Here is a 21,379-nt window from a genome sequence, read left to right as displayed (position 1 = left end):
CATAGTTGACGCGTTTCACGAAATTAGATTCGCTTAGTCATAACTAACTTATGGACTTTGGCCAGTAACCGGCATGAACTGACAAGTCAGCGCATCCGTGTGCGCCAGTGCGCATTGGTGCACATCCAATCCTGGGAATGGGGCCAAGCTGCCCATTTAAAGGAGGCCCTGATGTGTGTTAATCGCTGGATGTTTTTAGCTACCCATGACCTGTGTTCCTGCTTCAGTTGCCTGATATTAGATTGCTTAGCCGACCTGCTCCTGACCTTGCTTTGTGGATTCTGGGCTCTGACCTCAGCTTGCCTCTGACCACACTCTGCTGTCTTCCTGGTATCAACCTCAGTCTGCTGCTTGACTACCCTTACTCCTGGTCCTCATGACTCTGGCTTGGCTTCTGACTACATCCTTGCTAACCATCCGTGCTGACCCTGGCTTTCTATCTGATCACGTCCTTGATCTCAGCTGGTACCTCCATCTACCTCTGACTGTGCATCCTCATATTCTCTGTACAAAGCTTTCAAGGTCCAGTTCCTGGGTGCCTTCCTCTGGGTCGCCATCCTTGATCCTCCTCTGGTGTGCTTGCACCTGAATACTGGAATCCGTGGTTCTTTGTGCCCTGTGTCCTGTGCCCCTGTTCCTACACTCATTGGTACTCAGACCAGAGCTGCAAGGGGAAGCCTTGTCACTTCGGCCTCCAACCAAGGTATGTGATAAGGTGACTCTACCACCACGTAGGTCTCTTTGGCAGTAAAGCCACAAGGAGGCTGCGTAAACGGAAACATGTTCATGTCTGCTAATGCAGCTGGGGGTTTGTTTTAACCTCTTCAGACTTTGGACCTACTGGACGTGACCTACTAGAGATTAATATATCAGGAAGGCTGTATGGGACCCCATGATTTCTAACAGCAGCCCTGGATGGTGACATGATGAAGTAAAGGAGGATCTCCCCAGCAAGGCATCAGGCAGCTATAAAGGAATATTAAAGCAGCATTTCTCAGCCTTTTACCATGGAGGAACCTTGAAATAATATCCAGGTCTCATGCAACCACTGCTAACAGGGATTATATCTACAGCTGTAATATCCACACCACATTGGTAATCAACGAGGGTAGGGCTTCCTTACGCTGGTGGACAGCAGAAATTATGCCCTATTATACTAATGGTCAGTGAGAAAAATGTATATTACAATGGTGGTCAATGGGAAAACTGTTCTTTACATTGGTGGACAGTAGGAAGAATGCCCCTTACATTGGTGATCAATAAGAAGAATGCCCCTTACATTGGTGATTAGTGGGAAGAATGCCCTTTACATTGGAGGTCAGTGGGCAGAATACTCTCTACATTGGTGGTCAGTGGGAAGAATGCTCCTTACATTGGTGGTCAGTGGGTAGAATGCTCCTTACATTGGTGGTCAGTGGGAAGAATGTTCCTTAAATTGGTGGCCATTGGGAAGAATGTCCCTTACATCGGTGGCCAATGGTAAGAAATTTCATTACATCGGTCATCAGTAGAAATATTGATGCGCTAAACTTAAATTCCACAAATATATAAACAATGCATACAATTGTAAATATGGTGAAAAAATCAAAAGTCCATTCTCTTGTGACAACGTGCAAATAAATAAACTTTGAAGTGACTTGAAACGAATTGTGATTCCTGTAACTCGATAAATTGTGTATGACCACCACGTGAAACGATCCCCACCACCGACAAGCTGTTCTTCTTACCAGATAAACAGATATATACGTGAGTGGATTGAAAATACAGCTACTCACTCCCCATGCAGCTTCACCCAAGGTGTGTGTGTAAGCCGCTTACCAGATATCAATGTGGTTGAGCATGGGAATATACATCTCATCTCTTCAGAATCGAGGCTGTCTGTTGGTGTGGCGATCCCAATACAAAGTATAGTGTCTCCTTGTGACTTATCAAGCTGTGCTATGATTACTTCACTTAAGATACTGTGGCTACCATTCTGTTACACAGTAAACAGCAAGTTTGTCTTCTATCCTCACAGCATGACACTGTTCCCTTGTTTGTGTTCAGCTTCAGCAAAAATGTAGATCCTTCAGCGCCCTGTGTTCGCAGCAAATGAGCAAGTCTCTTGCTCATTTGCTGCGAACACAGGGCGCTGAAGGATCTACATTTTTGCTGAAGCTGAACACAAACAAGGGAACAGTGTCATGCTGTGAGGATAGAAGACAAACTTGCTGTTTACTGTGTAACAGAATGGTAGCCACAGTATCTTAAGTGAAGTAATCATAGCACAGCTTGATAAGTCACAAGGAGACACTATACTTTGTATTGGGATCGCCACACCAACAGACAGCCTCGATTCTGAAGAGATGAGATGTATATTCCCATGCTCAACCACATTGATATCTGGTAAGCGGCTTACACACACACCTTGGGTGAAGCTGCATGGGGAGTGAGTAGCTGTATTTTCAATCCACTCACGTATATATCTGTTTATCTGGTAAGAAGAACAGCTTGTCGGTGGTGGGGATCGTTTCACGTGGTGGTCATACACAATTTATCGAGTTACAGGAATCACAATTCGTTTCAAGTCACTTCAAAGTTTATTTATTTGCACGTTGTCACAAGAGAATGGACTTTTGATTTTTTCACCATATTTACAATTGTATGCATTGTTTATATATTTGTGGAATTTAAGTTTAGCGCACCAACCTTTTTTTACATCTACATCACATATATATCTTGGTAGCAGCTTTACGCACGTTTATCAGCGCACCTTTATTTTTTCACTATCAGTAGAAATATTGCCCCTTACATTGGCACTGGGAAGTATGCTTCTTATATTGGAGGCCATTGGAAAGAATGTCCCTTACATTGGTGGTCAGTGGAAAGAATGCTTCTTAAATTTGTGGCCAATGGTAAGAATGTATCTTGCATTGGTCATCAGTGGGAAGAATGTGCCTCACATTGGTGGTCAGTGGGAAGAATGCTCCTTACATTGGTGATTAGTGGAAAGAATGATCCATACATTGGGGGACAGTGGGAAGAATGCTCCCTACATTGGTGGCCAGTGGGAAGAATGCTCCTTAAATTGGTGGCCATTGGGAAGAAGGTCTCCTACATTGGTGGTGAGTGGGAAGAATGTTCCTTACATTGATTGTCAGTGGGAAGAATGCTTCTTATATTGGTGATTAGTTGGAAGAATGCTCCTTACATTGGTTGTCAGTTAGAAGAATGCCCTTTACATTGGTTGTCCTTGGGAACAATCCCTTAAATTGGTGGTCAGTGGGATCACTCTTCACTTTTCAGTGGATACTTACCTGAGAAATGAGGGGAGAGGTTCCACTGGTTCCATTCCGATGGCCCTGTTGTGTGGTGTTGGTGCCAGAACTATGTGGGCACCATGCTCCCCCACCTCCCTAAATATTTACCAGAGTCCTCAATAGATCTTGGCTGCATCTCTTCCATCACCTCACCTTCTACTCCGCCGTGTGAGTCTATGGATGCACACAGCCTGGCTCGAGAGCAAACCGCACGTCTGCCCCCATAGCAAGTGGCTTGCTATGGGGGCAGACACATAAGAGAACGAGCCAAGATTGCCGGCAGGGGACCCCAGAAGAGGAGGTTCGGGGCTGCTCTATGTATTATCATTGCACAAAGCAGGTAAGTGTGTATATATTTTTTTAATTTTAAAAAATTGCATTTAGAAATGCTTTTACTTGGTAAAACAATTATTTTGATAATATAAAGGAAATACCTGATCGGGTGATATGAGTCCCTCCTTCTCGAAGCAAGACTCAACATAATCCACATCCACTCCTCTCTGTGGGGGAAGGGAGCAGAAAACAATCATAACACGGTTTATGACAGACATTTATAGACAGTAATGACTAATTCATGGACAATCCGCTCCATCGATGTTGAGCAAATAGGAACCCACACACCTCAGTGCAGACACAGAACGCTGAGGACCCCCATGGAAGAAATGTGGGTCTTCCCCATCACAGGTAACCTCTAGGCAGGACTGCCTAGGGCAGCAAGGTTACAGGGCCAGCCTCAATATTTCAAAACTGATAACATTTTGGTCATTTTGTTTCTGCCATTCAGCCATCTTTGGACATTTGTGGTTAAAATCAACAAGAGAACTGTAGGGGAAGGAGGAGGGTTCAAGACTTCAAGTGCCATTGAGTGGAATCAGGAATAATTAACCTATATCTACTTGGGTCGGGTTTGCAAACAGCTTCATGAATCTTTCTTAAGGTTCCCAACATTTTGATAAACCCATTTAAAGTCAATAGCCACCCCTTTATAGGAAAATATTCGAAATATTGGCTCCTGTGACTCAGCTGACCAGTTATCAATTCATTCTGGGGACTCCCCATGAACCCATAATTGCCGAAAACCCAAAAACTCCTTCTAGTGATAACATGATAAATGGGGCAGAGCTTGTACAACAAGATGTCATTCAGGTGACCCTAGCACAGCATGATGTAATATGGCCCGGCCTTCAGGCACCCTTCAGAATTCAATGGGAATCATTAGGGGGACTCACAAAGTATTGTCCGGGTTGTAGAGAGTCAATCCGTAGGTAGACTGCCGCCATCAGCTCTCTTGGTAAGTTCAGGTTCCCAGGGTCTTCAGCATAGGACACGGGCAAACCGTATCTCCTGGCCAGGTCTTCCACCGAGTACACACTACCCAATAAACAAAGCAAATAAATATCAAATATACTTGAGTTTATCGTAGTCCTATTCAGAGATCCCTTGCATCACAGTCCCCATCAAAGTCCCCCTTACATTTCAGTCCTCATCAGAGTCCCCACTTACAGCAGAGGGTCAGAGAAAAATTTTGCAGAGGGATAGATTAGGCCTACGGGCCGTAAGTTAGGAAACCCCTATCATAGATGACAAACCCAACAGACTGTGCCAATATCCTAAGGGAACCGTCATAGCACAAATCCAGCCTCACCAGAGGTTGTATACAGCTGGTATGCAGCAGGATTTGGAAGAAAGAAGGCACCTCCAATAACTAAAAACAAATCTTTCATTGACATTGGAAGTCATTGGTCACAGTTCTTGTCATGGCGTCACAGGCCTGGTCATGGCGTCACAGGCCTGGTCATGGCGTCACAGGCCTGGTCATGGCGTCACAGGCCTGGTCATGGCATCACAGGCCTGGTCATGGCGTCACAGGCCTGGTCATGACGTCACAGGTCTGGTCATGGCGTCACAGGCCTGGTCATGGCGTCACAGGCCTGGTCATGGCGTCACAGGTCCGGTCATGGCGTCACAGGTCCGGTCATGGCTTCACAGGCCTGGTCATGGCGTCACAGGTCCGGTCATGGCATCACAGGCCTGGTCATGGCGTCACAGGCCTGGTCATGTCGTCACAGGTCTGGTCATAGAGTCACAGGTCTCTGGACTCACCCCCTCTCTGGAAGGATTTCTGTGGCTTCCTTGATGGTGCTGGAGAGGGTGCCATTAACGCTGGTGTTTGATTCAGCCTTTTCTGTTATAAATAAGAAAGAACAATATGAAGACATAATCTTATTGGTGACATTTATCATTTAAAAATTGTTCTTGGGGCTCATGTTCAAGTCAACACTGTGTGGGCCTGGGTTCTTGGACAACCACTCCACGGCAGCCATTTTCCAGCAACACACAGCTCAATGCAAATATCATATGTTGCCTGCATTAAAAATCCAACTCTAGGCTTAGGAATTTTCTCCTTCTATTTGCTTCACCCCCCCCCCCCCCAATGGAATAATCCCCCCAATCTTTAAATTTATTTTTTTCCAGCTGTCTGGTCATGGAGTCACAAGTCTGGTCATGGAATCACAGGTCTGGTCATGGAATCACAGGTCTGGTCATGGCATCACAGGTCTGGTCATGGCATCACAGGTCTGGTCATGGCATCACAGGTCTGGTCATGATGTCACAGGTCTGGTCATGGCGTCACAGGTCTGGTCATGGCATCACAGGTCTGGTCATGGCGTCACAGGTCTGGTCATGGCATCACAGGTCTGGTCATGGCATCACAGGTCTGGTCATGGCATCACAGGTATGGTCATGATGTCACAGGTCTGGTCATGATGTCACAGGTCTGGTCATGGCGTCACAAGTCTGGTCATGGCATCACAGGTATGGTCATGGCATCACAGGTCTGGTCATGATGTCACAGTTCTGGTCATGGCGTCACAGGTCTGGTCATGGCGTCACAGGTCTGGTCATGGCGTCACAGGTCTGGTCATGGCGTCACAGGTCTGGTCATGGCCTCACAGGTTTGGGTCATAGGTTTGGTGACGGTCATGCAGTCACAGGTTTGGTCATGATGTCACAGGTCTGTTTATGATGTCCCAGGTCTGTTTATGGCATCACAGGTCTGGTCATGATGTCACTGGTCTGGTCATGGAATCACAGGTCTAGTCATGGGGCCACAGGTTTGGTCATGACATCAAAAGTCTAGTCATGGAGTCACAGGTCTGGTCATGGTGTCACAGTTTGTTCATGACATCAAAGGACTTTTCATGAAGTCACTGGTCTGGTCATGGTATCACATGCCCTCTTTACTCTCTTCTTTCTCTAATGGTAGGTGAAACTTGAATGCTGCATGGTTGATATAGTGCTGCTCTCTTCCATTATGAGTCCAAGCTGGGTGGGGGGCAGAGCCATGACACCTTGGGCATATGTTGGCTGCATTAAAAACCCAACTCCAGGCTTAGGATTTTTTTTTTTCATTTGCTTCTCCCCTCCCAATGGAATAATCCCCCCAATCTTTAAATTTATTTTTTTCCAGGTGTCTGGTCATGGAGTCACAGGTCTGATCATGGCATCACAGTTCTGGTCATGTCATGGCATCACAGGTCTGGTCATGGAGTCACAGGTCTGGTCATGGCGTCACAGGTCTGGTCATGGCGTCACAGGTTTGGGTTACAGGTTTGGTCATGAAGTCACTGGTTTGGTGATGATGTCACAGGTCTGTTTATGTCCCAGGTCTGTTTATGGCATTACAGGTCTGGTCATAATGTCACTGGTCTGGTCATGGAATCACAGGTCTAGTCATGGGGCCACAGGTTTGGTCATGACATCAAAGGTCTAGTTATGGAGTCACTGGTCTGGTCATGGAGTCACAGGTCTGGTCATGGTGTCACAGTTTGTTCATGACATCAAAGGTCTTTTCATGAAGTCACTGGTCTGGTCATGGTATCACAGGCCACCTTTACCCTATTCTTTCTCTAAGGGTAGGTGAAACTTGAATGCTGCATGGTTGATTTAGTGTTGCTCTCTTCCATTATGAGTCCAAGCTGGGTGGGGGGCAGAGCCATGACACCTGGGGCTCACAGGAAGTGGGTTAAAGGGTGCTAGGCGTCATTCAACCTGGAAGTGAAATGGTACCAGATCTGTGAATGTAGCAGCTAGAGCTACAGGATTCATTTTTCCCAAACTGAAATTGGACTTTTAAGGCCCATTAAGACACTGGCGCCTTGCATCCAGGCATGTGTTAATATTTGTTTTATTTTCAAGAAAATGAGATGGGGATGCACCAAAAAGTTGGACATGCTGGACATGCACCATTTTTTTGTTGATGCAGCACACAGTAGTGTGTTACTCTGCGATGTGGTGCGTTGCAACGCATGTGCAATTGAGGTGCGTTGCTGGGCACTACAGCACTCTAATGCATTTATTGTGAATTGCGGTGTGCAAGTACCATGCTTCCACCACTCTTCTAAACATTAAAAATGGAGTGGATGCTGCTCCTAATTAACAAAAGGGCGACAAGCCTCTTTGTGAATTAGGAGCGATCAGTTCTCTGTTCTGCAGTGTCTATGACAGGCAGCACAGAGAACAGGAGCTGCATGCTCCGATCTCTTGCCCCATTCCCACCCCCCGCTTAGCTCAGAGCAAGAGGGAGGAGGAGGTTTGTTAAACCTACAGGCTCTGCTTGTGTAGTGTAAGCACTGCCAGTGCTGGGACAAGATCATCCAGTGCCCTGGGCAAAGATGCCAAATTGCATCCCTGCTCCTTCATTATGTGGGAGCTTATGAGGAGGAGGGGAGAGAGAGCACAGCCCCCACCTTCTCCCAACTCTCTCCTCCTTTCCTTGTCGCGTCCAGCGCTGGGCTGACAGAAGTAGTGATGCCACTGTCACTACTCCTATCAGCCTTGTTAAACCTACAGGCTCTGCTCGTGTAGTGTAATCACTGCCAGTGCTGGGACAAGATCATCCAGTGCCCTGGCAAAGATGCCAAATTGCATCCCTGCTCCTTCATTATGTGGGAGCTTATGAGGAGGAGGGGGAGAGAGAGCACAGCCCGCACCTCCTCCCGACTCTCTCCTCCTTTCCTTGTCGCGTCCAGCGCTGGGCTGACAGAAGTAGTGATGCCACTGTCACTACTCCTATCAGCCTTGTTAAACCTACAGGCTCTGCTCGTGTAGTGTAATCACTGCCAGTGCTGGGACAAGATCATCCAGTGCCCTGGCAAAGATGCCAAATTGCATCCCTGCTCCTTCATTATGTGGGAGCTTATGAGGAGGAGGGGGAGAGAGAGCACAGCCCGCACCTCCTCCCGACTCTCTCCTCCTTTCCTTGTCGCGTCCAGCGCTGGGCTGACAGAAGTAGTGATGCCACTGTCACTACTCCTCTCAGCCTTATAGTAGAAGGAACTTGGGGTGCCCCCATCCCTACAATACACGCTGCACCCAGGGCAGCCGTCCCTTCTGCCCACCCCTTGTCCCTGCCCTGATCACTGCAAAGGCAGAGAGAAAGATGTGGGCTGCTTGCTGATAGCTCACATCACGTACTACAGGCCAGACCTGGCAGGAATCTGCGGCAGTTTTCTCTATGGAAACTGCCGCATTCACACTGTTAATCAGGTGCAGACCTGTGCTGGTTTCTGCTTCGCCACCTCTGCCAGTTTCTTTTTTACATTGAAATAGAAACTGACGCAGGTCTGCACCTGATTAACAAAAGGAATGTAGCAATTTTCCATAGAGAAAACTTCTACTGATTCCCACCAGGTCTGGCCTTTCGTACTGGGATGTGATTTGTCAGCAGACAGTTCACATCTCTCTCTCTGCCTGTGCAGTGATTACACTACACGAGCAGAGCCTGCAGGTTTAACAACCCTCCCTCTCCCTCCCACTCTGAGCGGGAACGGGCTGAGAGATTAGAGAATGCAGCTCCAGCTCTCCTGTTCTCTGTGCTGCCTGTCATAGACACGGCAGAACAGAAAACTGATCGCTCCGAACAAAGGGGCTGGCACCTAGGTAATGTGGCGCAAACAAAAGTCCCCCCCTCCCCTCACCATTATAATGGCTTGGGAAGCTTAGGTAATTCCCCGGTCTGTGTCCAAGCACATACTGCGCATCCGGAAAGTATTCAATCCCCCATAATGACAACGTGAAAGAAGTTTGTTTGAAATCTTTGCAAATTTATTAAAGTTAGAAAAATGAAACATCCCATTTAAATAAGTATCGCAGCCTTTGCCATGACACTCAAAATTGAGCTCAGGTGCATCTTGTTTCCACTGATCCTCCTTGAGATGTTTCTTCAACTTGATTGGAGTCCACCTGTGGTAAATTCGGTTGATTGGACATGATTTGGAAAGGCACACACCTGTCTATATAAGGTCCCACAGTTAACCGTGCATGTCAGAGCACAAACCAAGCCATGACGTCCAAGGAATTATCTGTAGACATCGGAAACAGGATTGTATGCAGGCACAGATCGGGGGAAGGGTACAGAAACATTTCTGCAGCATTGAAGGTCCCAATCCATCATCTGTAAATGGAAGAAGTTTTGAACCACCAGAACTCTTCCTAGAGCGGGCCGCTGGGCAAACTGAGCGATCGGGGGGAGAAGGGCCTTAGTCAGGGAGGTGACCAAGAACCCGATGGTCACTCTGACAGAGCTCCAGTGTTTCTCTGTGAAGAGAGGAAAACCTTGCGGAAGAACAACCATCTCTGCAGCTCTCCACCAATCAGGCCTGTATGGTAGAGCGGCCAGACGGAAGCCACTCCTCAGTAAAAGTCACATGACAGCCCCCCTGGAGTTTGCCAAAAGGCACCTGAAGGACTCTCAGACCATGAGAAACAAAATTCTCTGCTCTGATGAAACAAAGATTGAACTCTTTGGCCTAAATGGCGAGCGTCATGTCTGGAGGAAACTCATCACCCGACCAATACCAACCCTACTGTGAAGCATGGTGGTGGCAGCATCATGCTGTGGGGATGTTCTTTAGCAGCAGGAACTGGGAGACTAGTCAGGATGGAGGGAAATATGAATGCAGCAATGTACAGAGACACCCTTGATGAAAATCTGCTTTTGAGTGCTCTGGACCTCAGACTGGGGCAAAGATTAATCTTCCAACAGGACAATGACCCTAAGCACACAGCCAAGATAACAAAGTGGTTAAGGGACAACTCTGAATGTCCTTGAGTGGCCCAGCCAGAGCCCAGACCGGAACCCGATTGAACATCTCTGGAGAGATCTGAAAATGGCTGTGCACCGACCCTCCCCCATCCAACCTGATGGAGCTTGAGAGGTCCTGCAAAGAAGAATGGGAGAAACTGCCCAAAAATAGGAGTGCCAAGCTTGTAGCATCATACTCAGAAATACTGGAGGCTGTAATTGGTGCCAAAGGAGCTTCACCAAAGTATTGAGCAAAGGGTGTGAATACTTATGTACATGGGATTTTTTTAATTTTTAATAAATTTGCAAAGACTTCAAACAAACTTTTTTCACTTTGTCATTATGGGGGATTGTTTTTAGAATTTTGAGGAAAATAATGAATGAAATCCATTTTGGAATAAGGCTGTAAGATAACAAAATGTGGAAAAAGTGAAGTGCTGTAAATAATTTCTGGATGCTCTGTAAATATCCAGCTGGCAATAACTGTCATTTGACAGTGATCACCTTACAAAGCAACGTAGCCTAAATGCAGAATTGTTATAGGTTAGAAAAGTCCCTGAGATAAAATAATGCTGGTCCTGGAAGGGTTATACTACTGTCTGTCTATGATGGCACCCCCACCCCCATACACACCGGAGTGACGGAGCAGAGAGTTCCTCCCTAGCAGAGCCTCGTGCTGTTTGATCCACTTGTGGAAAGACGGACAGCGGCTGAGATCCACCAGACGTAGAACTTCACAGCGGCCCTGCAGCAGGAGAGACAGACAGACAGAAGGTGAATGGCCGGGTCACTTACACATTGCGTGAGAAGAACTGGCATCTTGGGGAAGTCAATAGGTAGCACTGGACCCTAAGATTGTCCTATTGGTATTCCTATAGAAAAGTATTTTTCCTTTATTCCAATGTAAGAACAGGTAGAAGATCAAAAGAGGAAGCCAATGCGTTTCAGGGGGTTCAACCTTCCCCTTCATCAGGGCTTAAAGGCTAAGTTCACCTTTTGCTAAAAATGGCCCATGGAGACAAGGGTCCTCGGTAGCTTAACCACTTGCCGACCGCTCACATTGACTGTACTGCGGCAAAGTGGCTCGATTCCGTCCAGCGTCGTAGACCTACGTTGCTGGACTCCTCCCCTTATGGGCGGCGCCCACGCGCCGCCGGAGGCTCGCTCCCGCTGTATTCAGTCACAGCGGGAGTTGGCCCAGGGGGAGGAGAGGCGGTAATCACCGCCGCTCTTCCCCGATCGTCGGGGATCGAGTGGGGAAATCCGCCCACTTGTGTAAACAGAGCGGGCGGATCTCCTAAGTGACAGGCAGGGACAGATCACAGGATTCAGCATAGCTCAACCTGCAATCTGTCCCTGTGTCACTCAGTCACCTCCCCCCACACACGTCAGTAAGCACCAGGCATATATTTAACCCCTTGATCACCAATAAAGTTAACCCCTTCCCTGCCAGTGTCATTATTACAGTAACAGTGCATATTTATAGCACTGATTACTGTAGTAATGTCACTGGTCCCCCCCAAAAGTGTCAAAATGTCAGTCAGTGGTCCGATCTGTCTGCCGCAATGTCGCAGTCCAGCAAAAAAAAAAAAAAAAAAAAAAAAAATCGCAGATCGCCGCCATTACTAGTTAAAAAAAAAAACAATAAAAAAGACATAAATGACATAAATCTTTCCCGTAATTAGTAGCTGCGATAACTTTTGTGCAAACCAATCAAAATACGCTTATTGCGATTTTTTTTACCAAACATATGTAGCAGAAAACAAATTGGCCTAATTGTCTATGGAGACTAAATTCGCAACGCAGCGCTGTAAACTCGCACAAGACCCTTTTTATGATCGCATCACATTCGCATCCGGATCGCAACGCATAGATGTGAACGACCGTCACGAATTCAATGTATTTTGTAAATGCATGCGATTGGAGACTATTTAGAACGCATCGCATTCGCAGTACAAGCGCATAAGTGTGAACCGGCACTTAAATGTAAAAAAAATTTGATTTTTACATTTTTTTGGGGGGGAATTTTATATAAAAAAAATGTGAAAAATATTGTTATTTTTTCAAAATTGTCGCTCTTTTTTTGTTTATAGCGCAAAAAAGTAAAAATCGCACAGGTGATCAAATACCATCAAATGAAAGCTCTATTTGTGAGGAAAAAAAGGACATAAATTTAATTTGGGTACAGCATCGCACGACCGCGCAATTGTCCGTTAAACTAACGCAGTGCCGAATCGCAAAATATGGCCCTGGTCAGGAATGCGCATGTTCAGTCCCACGTGTTTTCCCGGTGCTGATCGGAGGTGTGCAGGAGGCCCGGGTGCTGTGTGATCTGTAGGACATGTTACCGTTCTCTGTCCGCCGCTTGGCTCATTTCTGCACGCGTTAGCCGTGACTGACGAAACGTACGTCGGGAACGTGAGACCATACACTTCCGGGTCTGAGGAGCGCAGCGCGGAGCGGCGTCTCCCACTCCCAGCAAACGATCTCTAAACTGAAGGCTTTTTACCTACTAATGTGTAGTAAGTGCATTTTACCTTAATAAATGATTGATTGTTAAGAAATACTGCACCATGAGAGCATTCTTTTGTCCCTATTTATGGCTTGGCTTCCTGATTGTGGCATCGTTTTGGCTTTGGTGATGTACATCTATGGAATGAGATGCACTAGATTTCAATTTGGAATACACAGCGTGTTTGACCCCCTGTAATTAAGGGGTCCAGTGGATCTGGTAAGCGGTATATACTTATATCTCACTGGGTGATCGTGTGGAGGTGAAGGCTTTGCTAAAGAACCACCCCATCAAGTCTGTGTCTTCTATATTGGTCTGATTGATTTATCCAATTGCTTTGGACACCAGAGACTTTATTTGCACGATTTTGATTTATTTGATGTAATTGATTATTCTGTTGAGCGCTACTATTTGCTTTCTTTTCACCATTATTACGTTTTCACGTTTATGTAGCAGCTGACAGTGTGGGAGAAATTCCACTTTATCATTCACTATTTATTTACACATATGCAACATTTGCGCAGTTTTGGTAATATTACCCCCCTTTTTCAATATTGAGTTGGCCCACCCTTTGCATCTAAAACAGATTCAAATCTTCTGGGAAGGCCGTCCACAAGGTTTAGGAGTGTGTCTATGGGAATGTTTGACCATTCTTCCAGAAGCGCATTTCTGAGGTCAGACACTGATGTTGGATGAGAAGGCCTAGCTCACAGTATCCGCTCTATCATCCCAAAGGTGTTTCGATCGGGTTGAGGTCAGGACTCTGTGCAGGCCAGTCAAGTTCCCCCACCCCAAACTCGCTCATCCATGTCTTTATGGACTTTGCTTTGTGCAGTGGTGCGCAGTCATGTTGGAACAGGAAGGGGGCCATCCCCAAACTTTTCCCACAAAGTTGGGAGTATGAAATTGTCTAAAATGTCTTGGTATGCTGACGCGTTAGGAGTTCCCTTCACTGGAACTAAGGGGCCAAACCCAACCCCTGAAAAACAACTCCACACCATAATCCCCCCCCCCCCCCTTCCACCAAATGATTTGGTCCAGTGCACAAACCAAGGTCCATAAAGACATGGATGACCTCTCAGGCAGGAAGTTGAGTGAGGGCAAGATGGCTCCCACTCCACTCTATGGCCTTGGAGGACCAAAGTGACGTCATACATCACTTCTTCCCAACGGCCTTAAAGGGCCCATTTTTTTCATGATGAAAAAAATGACTTTTTTTTTTCTTTTTTAGTGTAGATGTGAGGTGTGAGGTCTTTTTGACCCCCAGATCTCACATTAAAGAGGTCCTGTCCTGATTATTTCTATTACAAGGGATGTTTACATTCCCTGTAATAGGAATAAAAGTGATCAAAAACATTTTTTTTTAAAAGGACAGTGTAAAAATAAAAAATTAAAGATAAAATAAATAGGAAAAAAAAAACAATTAAAGCGCCCTGTCTCCGTTAGCTCACACGCAGAAGCGAACGCATATGTGTAAACAATGTTCAAACCACACATGTGAGGTATCACCGCGACCGTTAGAGCGAGAGCAATAATTCTAGACCTAGGCCTCCTCTGTAACTCCAAACTGGTAACCTGTAGAAACATTTTTGAGAGAAGTTGGTGCCTCAAAAATATTTCTCTGGGATGACGGCTTAACCTAATTAAAAGGTTTTTGGGAATCGCACCCTTACACCACCTGTAGAAAAATTATATTTAACATTGTAGAAAAAAGTTGGGCTAACTTTTCTTATTTTTTAATTCAAAAAAGTGTATTTTTTTCCCAACAAATTGCGTTTGTAAGACCACTGCGCAAATACAGTGTGATAAAAAATATTTTGCAACGAAAGCCATTTTATTCTCTAGGATCTCTGCTAAAAAAAAAAAAAAAATGTTTGGGAGTTCTAAGTGATTTTCTAGCAAAAAAAAATGATTTTAACTTGTAGACAACAAGTGTCAGAAAGAGGCCTGGATCAGAAGTGGTTAAGAAAGAAGATTTAAAAAAAAAAAAAAAATTTTATTGAATATTTTTTATAGCAGAAAGTATATAATATTTTTTTTTTCAAAACTATTGGCCTTTTTTTGTTTATAGCTCAAAAAAAAAAAAAAAAAAAAACACAGTGGTGATCAAATGTCTCCAAAAGAAAGCTCTATTTGTGGGGAAGGAGAAGGACATCAGTTTTATTTGGGTACAGAGTCGCACGACCGCGCAATTGTCAGTTAAAGTAACGCAGTGCCGTATCGCAAAAAATGGCCTGGTCATTAAGGGGGGTAAATCTTCCGGAGGACAAGTGGTTAAAGGCACCCTTGTGACAATGTAACTTGATGGAGTTTTCAAAGGAAAGTTCTTCTTGACTTTATCACCTTTGTAACAAAGATAATGTTCTTGGTCTCGTGAGTGTCTTCCACGATGACCTGGCTGTGGTGGCATTCCTCAGCCTTGCAGTGGTCGGCCAGCGTCTCCAGGCTTTCATCAGACCAGGTGGAGAAGAGATCCAGAGATCTGGAAGAAGAGAGAGTCACCTAATGAGTATAGATCAGTGGTCTCCAAACTGTGGTTGCCTTTATCCGGCGCTTGCAGCACTATCTCTCGTTCTGACACCAACAATGGGGGCACAATTCTTGCCACTGACACCAATGATGAGCACCCTTCCACCCACTGACATCAATGATGGGGCACTATTCCTCCCAATGACACCAATGATGGGGCACTATTCCTCCCACTGATACCAATGATGGAACACTATTCCTCCCACTGACACCAATGATGGGGCACTATTCCTCCCACTGACATCAATTATGGGGCACTATTCCTCCCACTGACACCAATGATGGGGCACTATTCCTCCCACTGACATCAATTATGGGGCACTATTCCTCCCACTGACACCAATGATGGGGCACTATTCTTCCCACTGATACCAATGATGGGGCACTATTCCTCCCACTGACACCAATGATGGGGCACTATTCTTCCCACTGATACCAATGATGGGGCACTATTCCTCCCACTGACACCAATGATGGGGCACTATTCCTCCCACTAATACCAATGATAAGGGTACTATTCCTCCCACTGACACCAGAGATGGGGAACTATTTCTCCCACTGACTCCAATGATGGGGCACTAAACACCCCCTAGGCTCACACTTAACCCTTTGAACATCCCTAGGTTAACCCCTTCCCTGCCAGTGTCATTATTACAGTGACAGTGCATATTTTTAGCACTGATTACTGTAGTAATGTCACTGGTCCCCCCAAAGGTGTCAAAAATGTCAGTTAGGGGTCCGATCTGTCCGCCACAATGTCGCAGTCCCGCTAAAAATCGCAGATCTCCTCCATTACTAGTAAAAAAAAAAACAATAAAAATGACAAATCTTTCCCGTAGTTAGTAGACGCGATAACTTTTGCGCAAAGCAGTCAAAATACGCTTATTGCAATTTTATTTACCAAAAATATGTAGCAGAAAAGAAATTGGTTTGGGGCCTAGCGTGTGCTGAAGTGGTCCTGAAGCTGTCTTGCCTGGTCTGGAGGAAACTGTACCAAGGAGGAGACCCAGGGAAGGCCCCTCGCTGGAGAGAGCCAGGAAGAAGGCTGATCTGGTTGCTGACTTGGAGGATGCACTAAAATTTGGGATTGTGATTACAGTGTTGCCGGATGGGCTTAAAGGTTCTGACGCTGTGAAGCTGGACATTGATCTAGATCTGGAGAGTCTTTAAGTGACCTGCTACAGTATCTGGAACCCCCAACCTTCACCTCCTTCAACGTTCTGCAATAAAAACTTTAAAAAGACAAAAGTGACCGGTGCCCAATATCCTGTCTTGGTTCCCCCAATTTTAACCATGGACTCAGCCCCCTCCTGGCCTCCTGAGGTGCTATCCTGCCTTTCGGGTGTCAGAGGGGTGCTACACATGTGATCAGGCAGTCCTTCCTGCTCCCCCCCCCCCCCCCGTAGCATACAGACCCTGTTAAAGGGACATCGGGTCAGGGGTGTGTAAAGATCTGGAAACACATAGGGGTGCACACAAGAAAATGTACTGCTGGTGGGCAGGGCCGTCTTTAAGGCAGGGCAAAAGGGGAAGCTGCCCCGGGCCCAGTCATTGTTGTGGGGCCCAAAGCAGCTGCCCCTTGAGCCTGCAATACCTGCGAATAGATGATAAGTGGATTTGGGAGGGTCCAAGAAAATGTTTGCCCAGAGTCCAATCAATAATAAAGATGGCCCTGCTGGTGGGGTCACCATAAGTCGCGCGCAGGCACCGGACGCTTACCTGAAGAACTGGAATCGGTATTGCAGCTCCTTCTGCAGCTCCTGGTCCAGCTTGTTCTGGAAGAACTCTTTCCGGTCCACCACCAGGAACTCCGTGTCCTCCATGCAGACCACTGTGGCATTTCTCCTCAGACCTTTCAGGAGAGCCACTTCCTATAAAAGGAAGAAAAGTACGCCTTATTTATGAAACAAGCGGATTTACTTAAAAAAGTTTAGCGTTTAGGCGTGTTTACATGCATTTACCGGCATTTTTCTACTCAAACGCTCCTCCTTAACGTGCAAGTGGTGGTTTTCTTCAGCCTCTAAACTCTCCTCTTCTAATACGCCTGTGAACTCCGATGTGTGCACAGCCCCATAGAGGAGTGTTTACAGACTGGAAAGTCACATACCTGTAAAAGTGGCGTTGCTCAGGTCCGCATGAGGCCTTAAGACTGAGGACTCTAATGTGAAAGGTTGGGGGAGGGCTGAGGACTCTGATGTGAAGGTGGAGGGGGAGGGGTGGATTGAGGATGTTGATGTGAGGTTGGGGAGGAACTGAGAACTCTGCTGTGAACGTGGGGGAGGGACTGAGGACTATGATGTGAAGGTGGTAGGGGTGACTGAAGACTCTGATGTGAATGTGGGGGGACTGAGGAATCTGATGTGAAGCTTGGGGGGGGGGGGACTGAGGACTATAATATGAAAAAGGGGGAGGATGAGGACTCTGATATGATGGAGTGGGGATGAAGACTCTGATGTGAAGGTGGGAGAAAGGACTGAGGACTCTGATGTAAAGGTGTGGGGGGGGGTCTGAGGACTCTAATGTGAAGGTGGAGGGGGGACTGTAGACTCTGATGTGAAGGTGGAGGGGGGAGGTGTACTGCTGGTCTGGTGTGAAGGTGGAGGGGGGGGGGGTGGATTGAGGACTCTGATGTGAAGGTTGGAGGGGGCTTTGGACTCTGATGTGAAGGTAGGGAGGGAATGAGAACCCTGATGTGAAGGTGGGGGAAGGGGGGACTCTGATGTGAAGGTGGGGGAGGGGACTTTGGACTCTGATATAAAGGGGGTGGGGGGAACTGAGGACTCTGATGTGAAGGTGGGGGGTCTAAGGAGACTCATGTGAAGGTGGGGATGACTGAGAACTCTAATGTGAAGGTGAGGAGGAACTGAGGACTCTGATGTGAAGGTGGGGAGGAACTGGGGGCTCAGATGTGAAGGTGGGGAGAAAGGACTGAGGACTCTGATGTGAAGGTTGGGGGGGGGGACTGGGAACTCAGATGTAAAGGTGGGGAGAAAAGACTGAGGACTCTGATGTAAATGTGGTGGTTGTGCAGGGGGGACTGAGAACTCTGATGTGGAGGTGAGGAGGGACTGAGATCGCTGATGTGAAGGTACTGGTGGTGGTGTTGGTGGTGGTGGGGGGGAGGCACTGAAGACTCTGATGTGGAGGTGGGTAGAAAGGACTGAGGACTCTGATGTGAAGGTGGGGGATGACTGAGGACTCTAATGTGAAGGTGGGGAGGAACTGGGGACTCTAATGTGAAGGTGGGGAGAAAGGACTGAGGACTCTGATGTGAAGATGGGGAGAAAGGACTGAGGACTCTGATGTGAAGATGGGGAGAAAGGACTGAGGACTCTGATGTGAAGGTGGTGGTTTTGCAGGTGGTGGGGGGGGGAGGCACTGAGGACTCTGATGTGAAGATGGGAAGGAACTGAGGACTCTGATGTGAAGGTGGTGGTAGTGTTGGTGGTGGTGGTGTTGGGGAAAGGGGGGGGGGAGGCACTGAGGACTCTGATGTGGAGGTGGGTAGAAAGGACTGAGAATTCTGATGTGAAGGTGGAGAGGAACTGAGGACTCTGATGTGAAGGTGGGGGGACCTGTAGCTGCTCACAGCTGTGCACATGCTGCGGCCCGTCATGCTGTGCTTCGTGGCCATCGCAGAAATGAATCAGCATGTTACATTCAGTGGGCGTTGCCAGCAGCCAAACACGACCACTGCAGGTCCTTGGGGCTGCCTCACATCCGCCCGTCAACTGTGTGCCATTACCATTGCAGAGTGGTGGGGTGCCATTACCATTGCAGAGTGGTGGGGTGCCATTACCATTGCAGAGTGGTGGGGTGCCATTACCATTGCAGAGTGGTGGGGTGCCATTACCATTGCAGAGTGGTGGGGTGCCATTACCATTGCTGAGTGGTGGGTGCCATTACCATTGCAGAGTGGTGGGTGCCATTACCATTGCAGAGTGGTGGGGTGCCATTACCATTGCAGAGTGGTGGGGTGCCACTACCATCGCAAAGTGGTGGGGTGCCATTACCATTGCAGAGTGGTGGGGTGCCATTACCATTGCAGAGTGGTGGGGTGCCACTACCATCGCAAAGTGGTGGGGTGCCATTACCATTGCAGAGTGGTGGGGTGCCATTACCATTGCAGAGTGGTGGGGTGCCATTACCATTGCAGAGTGGTGGGTGCCATTACCATTGCAGAGTGGTGGGTGCCATTACCATTGCAGAGTGGTGGGGCGCCATTACCATTGCAGAGTGGTGGGGCGCCATTACCATTGCAGAGTGGTGGGGTGCCATTACCATTGCAGAGTGGTGGGGTGCCATTACCATTGCAGAGTGGTGGGGCGCCATTACCATTGCAGAGTGGTGGGGCGCCATTACCATTGCAGAGTGGTGGGGTGCCATTACCATTGTAGAGTGGTGGGGCGCCATTACCATTGTAGAGTGGTGGGGCGCCATTACTATTGTAGAGTGGTGGGGCGCCATTACCATTGCAGAGTGGTGGGGCGCCATTACCATTGCAGAGTGGTGGGGCGCCATTACCATTGCAGAGTGGTGGGGCGCCATTACCATTGTAGAGTGGTGGGGCGCCATTACCATTGTAGAGTGGTGGGGCGCCATTACCATTGTAGAGTGGTGGGGCGCCATTACCATTGCAGAGTGGTGGGTGCCATTACCATTGCAGAGTGGTGGGGTGCCATTACCATTGTAGAGTGGTGGGGCGCCATTACCATTGCAGAGTGGTGGGGCGCCATTACCATTGTAGAGTGGTGGGGTGCCATTACCATTGCAGAGTGGTGGGGTGCCATTTAGAGGGTTAAACCAGTTGGTGAGGAAGCCCCTCCCATCTTACCACTACAAAAGATCCCTGTAATCCAGTATGAGGGACAGAGCTTACCCCGAAGCTGGCCCCTTTGTGGAGGAGGATGGGTTCGGGGTCCAGAAGGGCGCTGGTGCCGTCTTCATCCTGCGTGATGGCGATGACCCCGGAGAACACAAAGTAGAAGCTGTCCCCTCGATGTCCCTTCCGCACAATGACTCTCCCGCGTCCGAACCTGCAGAGAAACAATTTCCAGTATTCCGGATCCTCTACTGGACAGAGAACAGATCGATGCTGAGTGGATCATTGGATCCCTATCGCTGGGAGGAGGATGAATCCCCCCGACACCAAAGTCTTCCCAACAACTGACACTCAGCACCAACACCTGTCCAGACACTCCTCCAGCCAAGAAAGGAGGCGGAGCTCTGACTTGCTGCAGCTTCTAATGCACATTGTGAGAAGCTCACAGAGTGCAGAGAAATCTGAGGAAGTCATTTCAGTCCCGGAGAGGAAGCAGTATAACTGTGCAAGACTGAAGGGAAGGCCTTGGGTCGAATTAATTATACCATTGAAAGTGTTTTGTTCTTTCATTCGGATAATTAAAAAATCAAGCGGTGTCACCCAGACATGTGCAGGATGAAAGAATGCGTTTCCTTTCAAATCGTTATTCCATTCAAAATTTAATTTATTCTAGTCTATTTTCGGAAGAAGATTATATTCTTTCTATTTTATTCTATTCTATTCTATTTTTTTCTATGCTATTCTTTTCTATTATTTCATTTCCACTTCTATTCTTTTCAATTCTTTTCAAATTCAAATTTATTCTATTAGAAATTTGAATTATGGAAGAGGTTTATATTCTTTCTATTTTATTCTGTTCTATTCCATTGTTTTTTTTTCTATTCTATTATGTCCTATTCTATTCTAGTCTTTTTGTTTTTCTATTTTAATTCAAATTCATTCTATTTAAAATTCAAATTTTAGAAGATGGTTATATTCTTTATATTTTATTTTATTTTATTCTATTGTATTTTATGTCATTCTATTCTATTTCTTTATTTTATATTCTACGTTGTTCTATTCCATCCTTCTATTCTATTGGTTTTTTTTTATTCTATTTTTTATTCCATTATTTTCTATTCTATTCTACT

The 21,379-nt window shown here is 46.8% G+C and overlaps 1 protein-coding gene across 1 annotated transcript in view; it reads right to left on the bottom strand.

The window, feature by feature from the left end:
- Positions 1 to 21,379, bottom strand: part of LOC309555788 (cyclic nucleotide-binding domain-containing protein 2-like) — a 267,741-nt gene that overhangs the window by 15,699 nt on the left and 230,663 nt on the right. The window contains exons 6-12 of the mRNA XM_082257946.1: positions 20,307 to 20,463; positions 17,147 to 17,298; positions 15,242 to 15,380; positions 11,020 to 11,131; positions 5,403 to 5,484; positions 4,529 to 4,670; positions 3,734 to 3,799 (exon numbers count right to left, since the gene is read on the bottom strand). Coding sequence (XP_082114072.1) covers positions 3,734 to 3,799; positions 4,529 to 4,670; positions 5,403 to 5,484; positions 11,020 to 11,131; positions 15,242 to 15,380; positions 17,147 to 17,298; positions 20,307 to 20,463 — 850 coding nt within the window. The remainder of the gene's footprint in view (positions 1 to 3,733; positions 3,800 to 4,528; positions 4,671 to 5,402; positions 5,485 to 11,019; positions 11,132 to 15,241; positions 15,381 to 17,146; positions 17,299 to 20,306; positions 20,464 to 21,379) is intronic.

This window comes from Pelophylax lessonae (genome assembly GCF_965119305.1).
Source record: "Pelophylax lessonae genome assembly, chromosome: 5".
Lineage (NCBI taxonomy): Eukaryota > Metazoa > Chordata > Amphibia > Anura > Ranidae > Pelophylax > Pelophylax lessonae.
The sequence above is the reverse complement of the archived record's forward strand: the minus strand, read 5'-3'. Positions and strand labels throughout refer to the sequence as shown.